This window comes from Rhinopithecus bieti, unplaced genomic scaffold (assembly GCF_001698545.2).
Source record: "Rhinopithecus bieti isolate Rb0 unplaced genomic scaffold, ASM169854v2 scaffold_17667, whole genome shotgun sequence".
NCBI classification, from domain to species: domain Eukaryota; kingdom Metazoa; phylum Chordata; class Mammalia; order Primates; family Cercopithecidae; genus Rhinopithecus; species Rhinopithecus bieti.
In genome coordinates this window covers 1,861,009-1,874,818 of record NW_016809668.1, presented here as the reverse complement: position 1 = coordinate 1,874,818, position 13,810 = coordinate 1,861,009, and the positions used below count along the sequence as shown (strand labels likewise).

At 40.4% G+C, this 13,810-nt stretch overlaps 1 protein-coding gene across 3 annotated transcripts in view; it reads left to right on the top strand.

Moving 5' to 3' along the window:
• The window catches only part of SLC24A2 (solute carrier family 24 member 2), a 271,049-nt gene that overhangs the window by 182,557 nt on the left and 74,682 nt on the right, over window positions 1–13,810 (top strand). For 2 of the 3 annotated variants that reach the window (XM_017890099.1, XM_017890100.1), the window contains exon 5: window positions 4,732–4,782. The exons of the other annotated variant lie outside the window; for it this stretch is intronic. In XM_017890099.1, the coding sequence (XP_017745588.1) occupies window positions 4,732–4,782 (51 nt within the window). The remainder of the gene's footprint in view (window positions 1–4,731; window positions 4,783–13,810) is intronic. 3 annotated transcript variants of the gene reach the window in all.

Genomic DNA, 13,810 nt, shown 5'->3' with positions numbered 1-13,810 from the left:
TACCAAAGTTCACTCTGATTTTTGAAGATCAGAAGAGTACTATGTATGGAGCTTCCTGACTAGTTTGAAGGAAAACCAACTGATGCACTGAAGTCATAATAATACCTACAATATAGTTAGTGAATATTATCTGTCAGTTACAGGTTAAGCACCTGTAATTCTCACCACTATTCTAGAATACAACTAGTATTTTTCTCATTTATGTAAGGGTGAGAACTAAGTCTCAAAAGACATTAGGTAACTTGCCCAAGGTCTCATGGCTAACAAGTGGCAGACCCAGTTGTCAAGTCAAGGTCTATAAGTCTCCATACTATGCACGCACCCCTCATGCTTTATCATCACTTATCTCCTGGACTTTGTGAAAAAGGAAAAAAATATTCAAGCGAAGTGTCAGTGTTTAAAATTATCTTAAGATTGTTATTGAGATTTTTAATTACACAGTAAAAATGTGTCCGGAGTTGGTTCTTTCCAGTGGGTTCGTGGTCTCTCTGACTTCAAGAATGGAGCCGCAGACCTTTCTGGTGAGTGTTACAGCTCTTAAAGATGGCATGGGCCCAAAGAGTGAACAGCAGCAAGATTTATTATGAAAAGCTAAAGAACAAAGCTTCCACAGCGTGGAAGGGGACCCAAGTGGGTTGCTGCTGCTGGCTGGGTTGGTCAGCTTTTATTCCCTTATTTGTCCCCTCCCATGTTCTGTTTCTGTCCTATCAGAATGCCCTTTTTTCAATCCTCCCTGCCATTGGCTACTTTTAGGATCCTATTGATTGGTGCATTTTACAGAGCGCTGATTGGTGCATTTTTACAGAGCACTGATTGGTGCATTTTACAATCCCCTTGCTGGCTACAGAGTGCTGATTGGTGCGTTTTTACAGAATGCTGATTGGTGCATTTTACAATCCCCTTGCTAGCTACAGAGCACTGATTGGTGTGTTTTACAGTGCTAGCTACAGAGTGCCAATTGGTGCATTTTACAATCTTCTTGCTAGACAGAAAAGTTCTCCAAGTTCCCACTCGACCCAGGAAGTCCAGCTGGCTTCACCTCTCAAAAAGATACTTGTAAAAGGCAGATTGTTTTGGGTTGATTCTCTTGTCTAGGTTGCTTATTGTTTTTCTTTAAAAATCCTTTTCAGAAACCTGTATATTCTATCCTACACACTCCCCCTCCCCAGCACACCTCAAAAGGACAGCAGCAGAATAGCACATTTAGGTCCTATTTTTCTTGCTTGATCATTCAGAGCATGTAAAATAAGGTGAAATATGGCCTGAATCAGCTCGTCACAGGACAGAAATCGGTAACCACTGATATTGCTAAGCAACACCACAGAGAAGCAAGGCTGAAAATGAGGTGGCAAATTTATAAGAAGTTGCAGAATCTGGGGACTCGCTTGGGCATTTCATTATGAACCATCTGCATGATCCACAGTAATGACCACACATTATTGTTCACTGTTCGAGGATGACAATTCCTACATAATTATATTGGCATCTCCTTCTGTGATGGTAACCTACCTTTCAGAACTTTCACCATATTTTCCATAATCGAGATCTGTCCCTGTGAGATAATTGGGAATTGTTATATCTAATGGGCAACTTTCATTCCTCCCCAAACTAAAATTTAAAACAAAACAAAAGAAGTCACTGTTTTGGCTAGTGTGATACAGAGCTAGAGGGGCAGTAATATACATAAGGGAAGAGATTTGTCATGGGATCATCACAGCTCAGTGACATGGGCTCCACCACGGTGACATGAAAGCAAGTGTGATTCTCGTGATGGGCAGCATTTACAATCGGATTACAGGCTCATCTCAAACACCGACCACCGGGTTCTGGAATGTCTTCTCCATCTGTATGGCTTCTTAGAGAAATGTTATAGAGAAGAGGCACCAGGTGGTACCCAGAATGACATTCACAGGTGATGTATGGCTCTTCCAATTCTGGCTGCCTCTTGCTTCACTGATACAGCGAACAGTGCTAGATGATGTTAAATAATAGGCTCTTTAACTCCCTTACTTCTTTCCTCCTATCCCCCAAAAAACTAACCTTGGATTAGCCTCAGTTTGAATCCTAATCCAGTTGTGTTCAGAGTGCCTTGGTTATTCATTATGCGGAGTGTGCTGGTTGCAAGCCACGTTCCTATGCAGGGGAGTGCCTCCTGGGTCCTCTCAGCAAGACTAGGTCTTGCCATAGGCTATCAATAGACAGTGGCCAAGGCTACTTTCCAGGAGGCATCATGAGCTATCAGACCCCAACCAGGTGCATGATGAGCTCTGGTGTATGCATGCATGCTGTTTGTCCTAGTCACATGTCATTTATCTTTCTGCACCTCCTGAGTCCCTGCTTCAGGTAGGAGGGCCTTGTGTCTCCTGGAGATGCTGCCCTATCCTCCTTAGGATGCTGCTGCTGAGTTCACCATCTCACCATCCTGTTGCTGTTAGTGCTAAAGACCGTATTCTAGCAGGCTGGTTTCCATCTCCATTCTTTTCTGACTCGTCTTCAGTAAACTGTAAAGATGGTTCTCTTTGTTTGGGCAGATACCATTCCCTTCTGCTGCTTCCTCACTGTGCCTTGAGTTGCCACATCACTTGCTGTTATTCAGCTTTTCGCTACTCTTCTTCCTTCTCTTCCACCATCATTTGCCTCATTTTTGTTATGTTCTGCCTAGTTCTTGTCCTTCAGTCCCATTCATCATCCAAGGAAGCAGCTAAGAAGCGATCTAGACATTGCCACGTTGTCGAGAATGTGTGAGCTTTGTCCGATATGAACAGTTCCGATTCCAACTGTGTACAAATAAAATGATAATAAACAATATGAATGTATTTATTTATACATGATTCTGTAAGAGAAGAGGTGAGGAATAATATCATCTGCCACAAGTAGATGTTTGACAGTTGGGATTGATACGTGAAAATAAGTGTGTGCATACAGAGGTTTGCGTCCACAAAAACAGATCCGTAAAGATGCAATGATGTATTGTCACTGTGTAGAATATAGTTTACATCCAACTTTGCAAACACAGAGCCACCCACATTCTGTTTGCTGAGCAAATGGCGGAGAATGCCAGCTGCTTATTCCACTGCTTACCTCAGGGAAGGAAGAGAGGTCACAAAACAATTAGTTGGCTGATACGATTTGTTAATCTACTCCAAGATTACTCACACATGCAAACACATATATGTGAAGCCACTATGAACATATGTTTTATATTTATGTGTTTTATATTTATGAAGGTATTTAGGTCGTTTAAGAATTCCAAACTTGTGCAATGTCAGATATATAATACTGTTCTTAAAATACCAAAATATATATATATATACACACACACACATATATATATACACACATATTTTTTTCACTGATGGAAATCCCCAGAAGTCATGAAAAAAAAATTCTTTTTATTTACACAAAATTCAGTTTCTTTTTGAAGCACCTGCATCTTTTGTAATGTATCCAAGAAAAGCCAGAATAGGCAGCTCTTCGTAGAAACATAAACATGTGATTTTTCTCCCCAAGATATAATTTTGTGCTGGTGTATTAAAACAATTTTAGATAGAAATCTAGGCACATGAAAAAATATGCAAATGATGTATCATATAACTATGAAATACAGGAATATTTATTATTGCATTTTAAGCTAGATCCTTCATCTTGCACACAAAACCCATCAATTTTAAGTTGATTCATATGAAGATTCCCAGCAGCTGGCCCAGTTAATGGGCCATGGGAGCATTCTGCAGAATCACAGGAATATCTCTTGAGTCTAATTAATGTCTTGAAGTTTATTGGGAGAGTGGTGTTGTGACCAGAAATTATATTTTTAACCTGCTCACAAAATTGCTTAAAACAATAGAATTTTCAGACAAACAAGGATAAAAGTTGCTATTTTAAAACTGAAGTAAGAAAACAGAAATGGTGTATCCCCACTCCTTCTCTCCCCTCAACTGCAGCTGCCACTCCCACCAGCTCACTCAAAACAGCTCACATTCTGCCAGGGGTTTCCATTACAGGGGAGTCCACTGATGATCTGTATACAGAGGAGGAGCTGCTGGTCCTTGCCCTGCCTCATGCTGTTTACAGAGCAGCCGCCAATGCCTTAGTCCTGGAGCTGTGGCTGCCCTGTCACCTATCTGAGCTGGTGGTCTTCCCTGGGAACATGCCTCCTTTTTCCTCCCAGAGCACTCTGTGTTGTCTGTCTAAAATCCAAGAAGAGAAAGGGAAGTTTAGAACGTGGTTTTCATGTTAGATTTTGTAGGTAGCCTTCCTTTTTCTCTAGGAAATGGTTCCGTTGGAGAAAAGCTGTGAAATGAACTTCTTGAACTGCTGTTCTGTGGCAAGGAATCACAGTGCCTGCAAACTTCCTTGAGCCTGGACGTTGTCCTTGTTCAGTCCCTTTTTCTTGGAGTGTCACCTGTATGAAAATTATAGGGTTACAATAGACCTGGGGTGAAGTTATCTTTGCCAAGTACTCTGTTTCATTGGATGTTAAGATAACTGTGCCCTATTCTGTAATGCAGGGCACACTCTACCCCCAGTAGCATAATATATTTAAAGTGATTTCTGAAAATGGGCCGTGAAAGCTGTCTGCCACATGGCCCATGTTTGCACATCTCCATATAGTTACGATTGCAAAATTTGACAGTATAACTCTGAATCTGATTAATTAAAATGTGTAAAACAAAGTTCTTGCATTATAGCTCGTTCCTTATCTTTGTGTCTTTTACTGTGATGTTGTAGAACTTGGATCATATGGAAAACTAAAATATTATGACACAATGACTGAAGAAGGTAAGAATGATTTTAGAATTGTATGCATTGGCTTTTTTTCATTTATGGTGTCTGTTGCTTGCCCATTTTTTATTCTTTTTTTTTTTTTCCTCTTTGCATGACTTCAGTGACATTGTGTGACTTACTATTCTTTCTGCATTTTTGTCTAGTTTTTGCCATTGTGTTTATTTGGAATTGGAGACGTACAATACCATGGGTAATCATGTTGTTCCATTCAAACAATTCAAACCATCATAATTATGTAACACACTCAGAGAAATGGTGTCAGTAATGTAAACACAAATACCCACTGTGCCAGTCAGTACCTTTCCCCCACATGCTCACAAAACATACAGAAACATTCATCCAATAATTTTCTAATGTGTCCTTTATTTCAGAAGGGGATGTATGTTCTGGTGATTTTCTGATTTATGCAAAGGAATGAAAGATCTGAAGTAACTTCTATACCCAGAACCAGCTAGACACCTGATTCTGATGCAGAGGACTGTAGGCTAATGCCCTAGGTCCCTGCAGTCCCTATTGTATCAGATAAGAGCATTACTCTGAGAGGCTGGGTCCACCATTCCAGCCAGTAGCATTGTCTACATGAGGGTTCCCACTCCATGAGGACAGGCATCAACCATTTTATCTGAGTAGAGATTTATTTAAAGTGTATTTATTAATGAATTCCAGGCACTATCCCAGAACATAGCCTTGTCCCAGGAAGAATCTCATTTCTGATGTAGGTTCGCCATGGAACAGCAATGTGAAGATTTTGAATTCTTGTAAAGGGAGCTGTCCTATTGCCTTAACCCCTATTTCATCCCATACATGCTGTGACTTTTTAATAATATACAGTATTTGTAAGTTATGAAAAACATTTAAGGTTTTACATGACTTTTACATGGATACTGACAAGAAATTGAAAGGTACCCTCATAGAGGAATCAGCTCATTTTGTTCTTCAGCATGAGAGAGATACTCCCAAATGTGTTGCATATCTTGCTTTCAGCTTCTAATATTTCTAAGCTGCCTTAGCTTGCCAAAGATCTCCTAGTTGCTTTGCATGCAAGAAGTGAAACATCTGACAACCCCGGGTAAGAGGAAGCCCCTTCCCAGGCCTTCTCCACTCTGACTTTTGCACAACACATAGGCCCTTCTCTATTGCTAACCCTGTGCTTTAAATTAACCGCTGTGATATTTTCTAAAGCAGCAGGCCACTACTAGGATCTCAGACTGGGCCCTACCAACAGCTTGGGGAAATGCAGACCCACGGGCAGCAAGAGGTCCAATGGCAGAACCCTATGTGTGGGAATAAGTACCTGCTACCAAGGGGATAGAAGGAGCTATTTATAGCTTTAAGGAAGTCTCCTGTCCCAGCTGTTATTTTATTCTTGGCTTAGGAAGGGGAGTTTGTTAGCATCTGCCTGACCTGTCAAGCCTTTTACTTTCTCTCTTTCCTCCATCCTGTCCATTACCTTCTATCATGAATGTCCTACCTCCTACGTGCCTTCTGTTTCCCTGCCATCCCCTTCTCCTTTCCTTCCTATTCTCACATCCATCTGAGCAAATGTTGTCCAAGTGTTCCCTTTCTTTCCTCCCTACGCCAGACAATTCAAGATAAGATGAAGATGCAAAATTCTACTTCCAATCTGATTCTATCACTTGATAACAACTGGGCTTTGGAAGCAGGAAAACCCAGCCAAAATCATGTCTGAAATGAGAACCACGACTGGTTCTGAGCAAAACTGTCAAATTGTGTTTGGGGGCCCTCCCTGGGTCACCCTTAACATACTTCATCCTTCTCTTGATTTTCCCATCCCCTCACACATATCCCTTTGTGTCCCATTCTTAGTTGAAAATTTATCCCCATTACAGTGATAGGTAATAACTGCAAAGGCAGCATTTTAGAAGTGTGTTATATGAAATTCTGGTTTCATATGATGTCACTAGGAATTTTGCAACAACAAGGAAAAAAAAAAAAAGAAAAGCAAACAGGCAAGATTGATTCCATAAATAAGTAGGAGAGCTTCTGAGTTAAGTTAAATAGGTCTCTTTATCATGTGACTTCTCAAGAGTTTTCAATATGCTGCTGTGTACTGCAGCATATAATAAATTGCAAAGAGGGATAGAGTAGACAGTGTTTCCCAGACTTTCTGATATGGAGCTTCTTGTGGAACCTTGGTGGAAATGCTGGTTAAAGTTAATCCTTCACCTAGAACAGGAACTTCTGAAAGATTTTTAAATCTGCTAAATATATAGCAATCCCTTTCAAGTACTAGAAAAAGAATATTTTGGAATAGCAGCTCTCCATCTAGCCACCTAAAGTCACATCCTTTGACAGCTACCTCAGTGACAACCCAAGTCTGGCTTAAACCTAATTCTGGTACTCCATCTAAAAGTCTCAAAGCCAGCTCAGTAACCTCAGATCTGGTAGAAGCCAGGCATGGCCTCTTCAAACTCTCAAGGGCCTCTCCCCTCCCACTGGAAAATAAGAATAACATATGTGATTTATGTCCCTTTCATGTTGTACAATTTAAGGAAGTAGAATAAAGATGAAGATGTTTGGGGCAGTAACTGTGGCCTAGCTAGCCTTTGAGATATATCCCCTCCATTTAAGCATTTGCTCAATTTTAGAATTGTGACTAGCTTTTGAGCAAGGCTTTGTTGTGATTGCTCATGTGACAAGTCCTTATTTATAACTGTTTCCAGGGAATTCTCTGGATGTTGTGTGAGGTCAGTGACTTACAGTGAAGCCTGGGTCTTTTTTTTATTGTTGTTGTTTTCCGTAAGTGGACCAAATGGAAAGATGCATTATATATGCCACCCTGTATCCAAAAAAGAAAGATGATTTCTAAATATAGAGAATTTTGCTACATATATTCAGCTTATTATTTTTAAGCACCTATTGTATACAAATTATTCTGCTAGGTGCTTTGGGGAAACAAGAGTAAAGGGCAGGCGATTTTAAAAACAGTTAAAATTAATCCATGATTTAAGATTTCTACTGTGGTAAACGTTTGGATTTGTAACTAAAAGGGAATACTTTTCATCATTTTAAAGGTCTATTTCACTTATGTAATAGCACATTAGGAATTATCTAATGTAATATTTGCTATATTTAACCATATTAATAAAGACTTTGGATTAAAAAATAACACACGCAATCACTGAGACACCAGGAAGAAAATGGTAAGTACCACAGGTGTTCAGAAGATGACAGACTACAGGGGAGGAAAGTTTGCTTTCCATGGAAGTTGGGCGGGTGAGGTGTGGGAGGAGATTTTGTGGAGAAGGTGATCTTTGAACTGAGCCCTAAAGAATTAGTAAATAAGAGGTAAATCAGAAAAGGAGGATGACCTACTAGGCTAAGAAAGGGGTGAAGGGATGGGCGCACACCAACGTTCACTGGGTGCCTCCCACTTGCTGGGTGCAGTGCTGTGAGCTTACATATATTCCGTATCATCTTTCCTCATAATGATCACAAAAGGTAGATTTTATTGAAGAGGAGAAAAACAAGGCTCAAAGAGTTATTTTATTAGATGAGGAAACTAAGACTCAGAGAAGCAAACTAATTTGTTCTGGGACTCAGAAGTGGTAAGTGGTGATGCAGACCCTGAACTCAGCACTGTGTCCCGCCAAAGCCCCGCCCTTTGGGCTTCACTGCAGCTTATACAAGATGGGGAGTGGAACAGGGGCAGATGGAATTGGCTACAGCGTAGGGAGTGGGAAGAAAGCCTTGATGGAGACCATAGACTAAGAATGGGGGCATCATGATGTGGATAACAATGAGCTATTGAAGAAAACATTTCTCCCTACATGAGCACTTTGCCTTGAAAAGGTTATTTTAATAAAACAATATATTTACTCTCACACGCAAGACAAAATCATGATGTTTGAAAACTTTTTCCTTGTCCTCCGAGCCCTTTCCCCCTCCCCTCTCTCTCTCAGCACTAAGGCACTCTAGAACCTCACTGGAGCAGCTCCCAGGGCCACACCCAACCTCTTCACCCACCCCAAGCCAATCCGAATTTTATCCACCTATTTATTTATTCTTTCATCAATACCCGGTATGTACCAGGTGCTGGATTGGGGGCAGAGCGGAGGAGATTAAAAACAGTTCTCCTAAAGAATTCATGACCTTGTGGGAGACACAGGCACGAGATGAGTAGACCCTAGGTGCTGGAAGAGCCCAGTGGAAGGCACCTTTCTTAGCCTTGGGAAATGTGGGCAGGCAGAATTCATAAAGCCCACAGCACTGCGCCTGGCCGGTGATGTCTCCACTGCCATGTTCATGTGTCCCAAGATGACAACCTGTCTTACCTGCCACCTGTACTAATACATTCACTTAGTAATAACTGAGCACCTCTGAATGAGAGACATTTTGCTAGGAATGATAAATTAGTGAGCTTTACTCCTCTCAGGGACTTTGCCTCTGTAACAAGATGTTTCTGGGGACAAAAATGTCTTTTGGTAACTTCAGCTCTCCCTACACAGGCAGCAGTCACCTTATCTTCTCATACAGTGATACTGCATATTTTTGGAAGAGCAATCTCCAACTTTTAAAGTTAATAATGCATAGCTTATTTCTCATCTGCAGATACCCAAATTTCATACCATTCTCATTCTGGAAAATTCTCAATAAAATGAACTTGGCTTTTTTCCTAAAATTACTCTGAATAATAATATAGAATGCTAGTTCAAAAGTAGGCAAGTTTGTGTGATGGGACAGATGGATTAAAAGGAGAAAAGACCTTTCCACCAATGGCGGTATATAGAATTAGTAATTTTTGCTCTACAAAGGTAAATGTTTCACAGAGACATGTAGGTAGGTGGGTGGGTGGGTAGGTAGGTAGCTGGGTAGACAGATATCCCAACTAATATCTTGCAATGAAGCAATATGTGGGGAAAGTTGTCTCCACTGTATTGTCCTAAACTGTCTGCCATTTAACCAAAGACATTTCCAGAAAAATAATTTCACCACTATTTAAAAAGTCAATCCTTGTTCATTTGTATAAGGGAGAAAACGGTAGAAAAGTTGTGATATCAAGGGAAAAAATTATAACAACCTTTTCCATAATTAAATTAAGCCTACTGTTTCATGGCAACCAACTGCCCCTTCACCAAGCTGAAAAACTAATAATGTCTTATGTGAATCATGGGGTCCTAAATTAGGCATGTGGCTGTTTTGAAACCCCCATTATTTCAAAGAAACAAAAGTATATTAAGGTCACATCGTCCAGCTGATCATTTGATGTTCTTAGTTGCACGAAATAGTCTAATTCTTTTCAAAGAACAATTAAGTTTTGGAATACCATTCAGCAATGTTTTTCATTGCCCAGGATATATCCACTAAATAATGTTATTTTAAAATAAGTCCTTCTTGTTATCTGTGACCTTCATAGGACATTTTAATCCTTGCATGAATGGATGAGACTGTGTCATACACACTGATATATCAGGCAAAATAGCTTTAGCTATATATAACAGAAAATCCAAATTAACAGTGACTTAAATAAGGTGAAAGTTCATTTTTCTCTCAAGTATAAGAATTCTAGTAGCAGACAATACATGGCAGCTCTAGCAGCTCCACAATGATTCAAGACCCAGGCTCCTTCCATCCTTCCGCTCCACCACACTAGTGTATGATTTGTAACCTCAAGGGCACCTCATGGTCCAAGATAGCAGCTCTGGAGCTCCAGCCATCACATCTGTATTCCTGGAAGGAGGAAAGGTCAAAGTGATTTTCTCTAGATATTTTGTCTTCTTTTTAAGGCACTTTCCCTGAAGACCCTCTGAGTAAAATTTGTTCAAAACTCAGTCATATGACTACCTAGTTTCAGTGATATAGGAATTTGGAAATGTAGTTTGTTAAACTGGGTGAATTGCTGTCCCCCATAATTTAGGCATTATGTCATTAGGAAATGGAAATGGAATAGATATTGGATAGGCAACTTGCAGTCTCTCCTCAACAGGGAAATCTCACTTTCATGTAACTGTGTGTTGGTGGAGAAGACTGAGAATAGAGCAAGCTATAGGAGGGAGCTTGAGCACTCATGTTAAATTTAGGATGCCTATGAGACATCCAAATGGAGATGTTGAGAAAGTGGTGGGTGTAGGAGTATGGAGCATGAGACAGAGGTCAGGCAGAGCTGTAGATGTAAATTTGGGAGTCATAAAATGTACGTGTTATTTAAAGCTACAGAACTGGACTATAATACCTAGCTAATTGATAGAGAAGAGAAGGCCAAGAATTGAGCCCTGGGAACTCCAAAGTCTAGAGACTGGGAAGAAAGGGGAGACCCAGCAAAGGACACTAAGGTGGGAAGAAAACCAGGATAGAATGGTGTCTCTGGAGCTGAGTGAAGATCATGTTAAAGGAGGGCAGTGAAAAGGTGAGAGCATCAATGAATTGACCAGTAAGATCAAAGAACCATTGTAGTAGAAAGAGAAAAGAGTGATGGACAGAAAGTGGGATGCTTCAAATTGGGGGATTTTTGATTTACCAAAAACTTAAATTGGGGTTTTGGAAGTGGTGCAGTTATTGCTAGTGATGAGGTGTAGGCTTGCCACAGGAGTGGGTGAATGAGGACGAAGGGAGCTGGGAGTGAGTAGGTGAAGGCACTAAGGTAAGGAGCCAGGTGTTGCAGGGCAAAAAAAGGTGAAGGATCTGGGAGATTTACTGGTGCCAAGAGTGGCAGATTGAGTCAGGTCGGGGACAGTCAGGGCTGTCTGGATATGAGGGTCTGGATGTTGATAAATGACCTGGAAGCTCTGCTAAAGTGAACGAGGATGTAGCATGTAGTTAGGAAACAACTTGAAAATGTTTTGGAAGTTGCTACTACAGCCTCTTTCTTGAAATCGGTCCCATGGGCAGTTTGCCATGGTAAAGCAGGGTCTGTCTTTCCAGGAGAGGGGAGCTTTGGGGACCCTCTTAAGTCTAGCTGATTGGGAAAGCACATCAGCCTTCCTCAATTCAGAGAAAGAGAGTTCAGCCCAGCATAGGAAGACCTCTCCTACAGACATACCCAAAGATGGAATGGCCTGCCTCAGAAGGGAGCGAGTCCCTTTGTCTAGAGAAGCCAGGGAAGCCTTCACCCAAAGAGTGTTCAGATACTGGATACTTTGATGCCCCTTCTTTTGCCATGCTCAAGATTCTGTCTCTATCAAGTGTAATGATAGACATTGATCCTCAGTGTACTGAAACCCTGTGAAAACTTGATCTTGTATTTTGAGTAAGCTGCCACCAAGACTATAGTAGGTAGGTTCCTGGGTCACAGCATCTGAAATAAAAGGCTTGTATATTATTTGATCTAGTTCATATCCAAAGTCTTTATTAATATGGTTAAATATAGCAAATAGTACATTAGATAATTCCTAATGTGCTATTACATAAGTGATAAGTGACACTTATTACATAAGTGAAATAGACCTTTAAAATGATGAAAAATATTCCCTTTTAGTTACAAATCCAAACGTTTACCACAGTAGAAATCTTAAAATCATGGATTAATTTAAACTATTTTTTGCTATATAAACATTACATGCACACATAAGTAAAAAAAAACAAACACTACATAAGGAAAGACAATAAGAGTAAGTCTCCTTCCTACCCCAGATTCCATTCATTCCCTAGAGATAACCATTTTTATCAGTTTCTTTTCTAACCTGGCTTTTGTTATTAATTGTGTCTTGGAGATCTTTCCACATCAGCACATTTAGACTTTCTTCATTCATTTTAACAACTACTTAGTATTTCACTGCATGGCTGTTCCATGGTTGGTTCAATCAGTATGCTGTTGATGAACATTTAGGATATTTTCATTTCCTGTTGATTTATTTAGTTATTACAACAATGCTACATGAGTATCCTCTTTAGCCATTGAGCAAATTCTACTGAGTAGAAGACATATACATATAAAATTAATTTCTGAAGATAGAAATGTCAGATCAAAGAGTATATACATTTCAAAATTTGAAAGATATTTGTCAAATTGCCCTCCAAAAGAATTGCACCAGTTTATGCTCACACTAATAATGAATGAGAGAGCCTCAGACAGCAAATTTTTTTTTTTTTTTTTTTTTTTTTTTTAAGACAGAGTCTCACTCTGTTGCCCAGGCTGGAGTGCAGCAATACGATCTCGGCTTACTGCTGCCTCCGCCTCCCAGGTAGCAGCAATTCTCCTGCCTCAGCCTCCCAGGTAGCTGGGATTACAGGCAGGCACCACCATGATTGGCTAACTTTTGTATTTTTAGTAGAGATGGGGTTTCACCATGTTGACCAGGCCGGTCTTGAGTCCTGACCTCAAGTGATCTGCCTGTCTCAGCCTCCCAATGTGCTAGGATTACAGGCGTGAGTCACCACGCGGGGCCTCAAACAGCAAATTTAAATAAGTTATTTGAAGAGAGACTCAAATTGACTTCATTACAAAGCACATAAGCCTTTGTAATATAACTACCTTCTAATTTACTTGTTTTAGAAACCTGAGTTTTTACCAAAGTTGGGTTAAATACAGGATGCAGTTATGGTAGAAGTATCTGACCTCTCTAAATTAAACGACAAGGCTGATTTCCTACACAGAATATCCAATTTCCACTGCAGTGCGTGCCCTTCATACCTCAAGATCATTGCTATCCCTATAAAAAGTCTGAGGAGCACACTGCAAGTTGACTTTCTACCTTACAATTACCAAAGCAGGGAGCCCCTACTGTGCACAGACACCATTTCCGATATCGTGCTATCATTCATCCCAAGTTTATGGCTTAACTCATGCAGTTCAAACTTTCATAACCAGAGGATTTTTCTGGGCACTTGAATAGATGTCTCTGTAAGGTTGGGCCTTATCAAAATAAAAAAACTGTATTGAACCAGTACTAGCCACATTACTGCTTCAGAGATGTATTCTTATAAGCATCACCCTGGGGCTGGATCTTAGGAAGACAGCAGGCTAGTCTGTGTGCATAACCAGACTAACCAGCTAGCAACCAGCATCAGGTCTGTTAGAAAGACCAACCCAGCTATGTGGGTAAAGCCACAGTCTTCCTGAAAA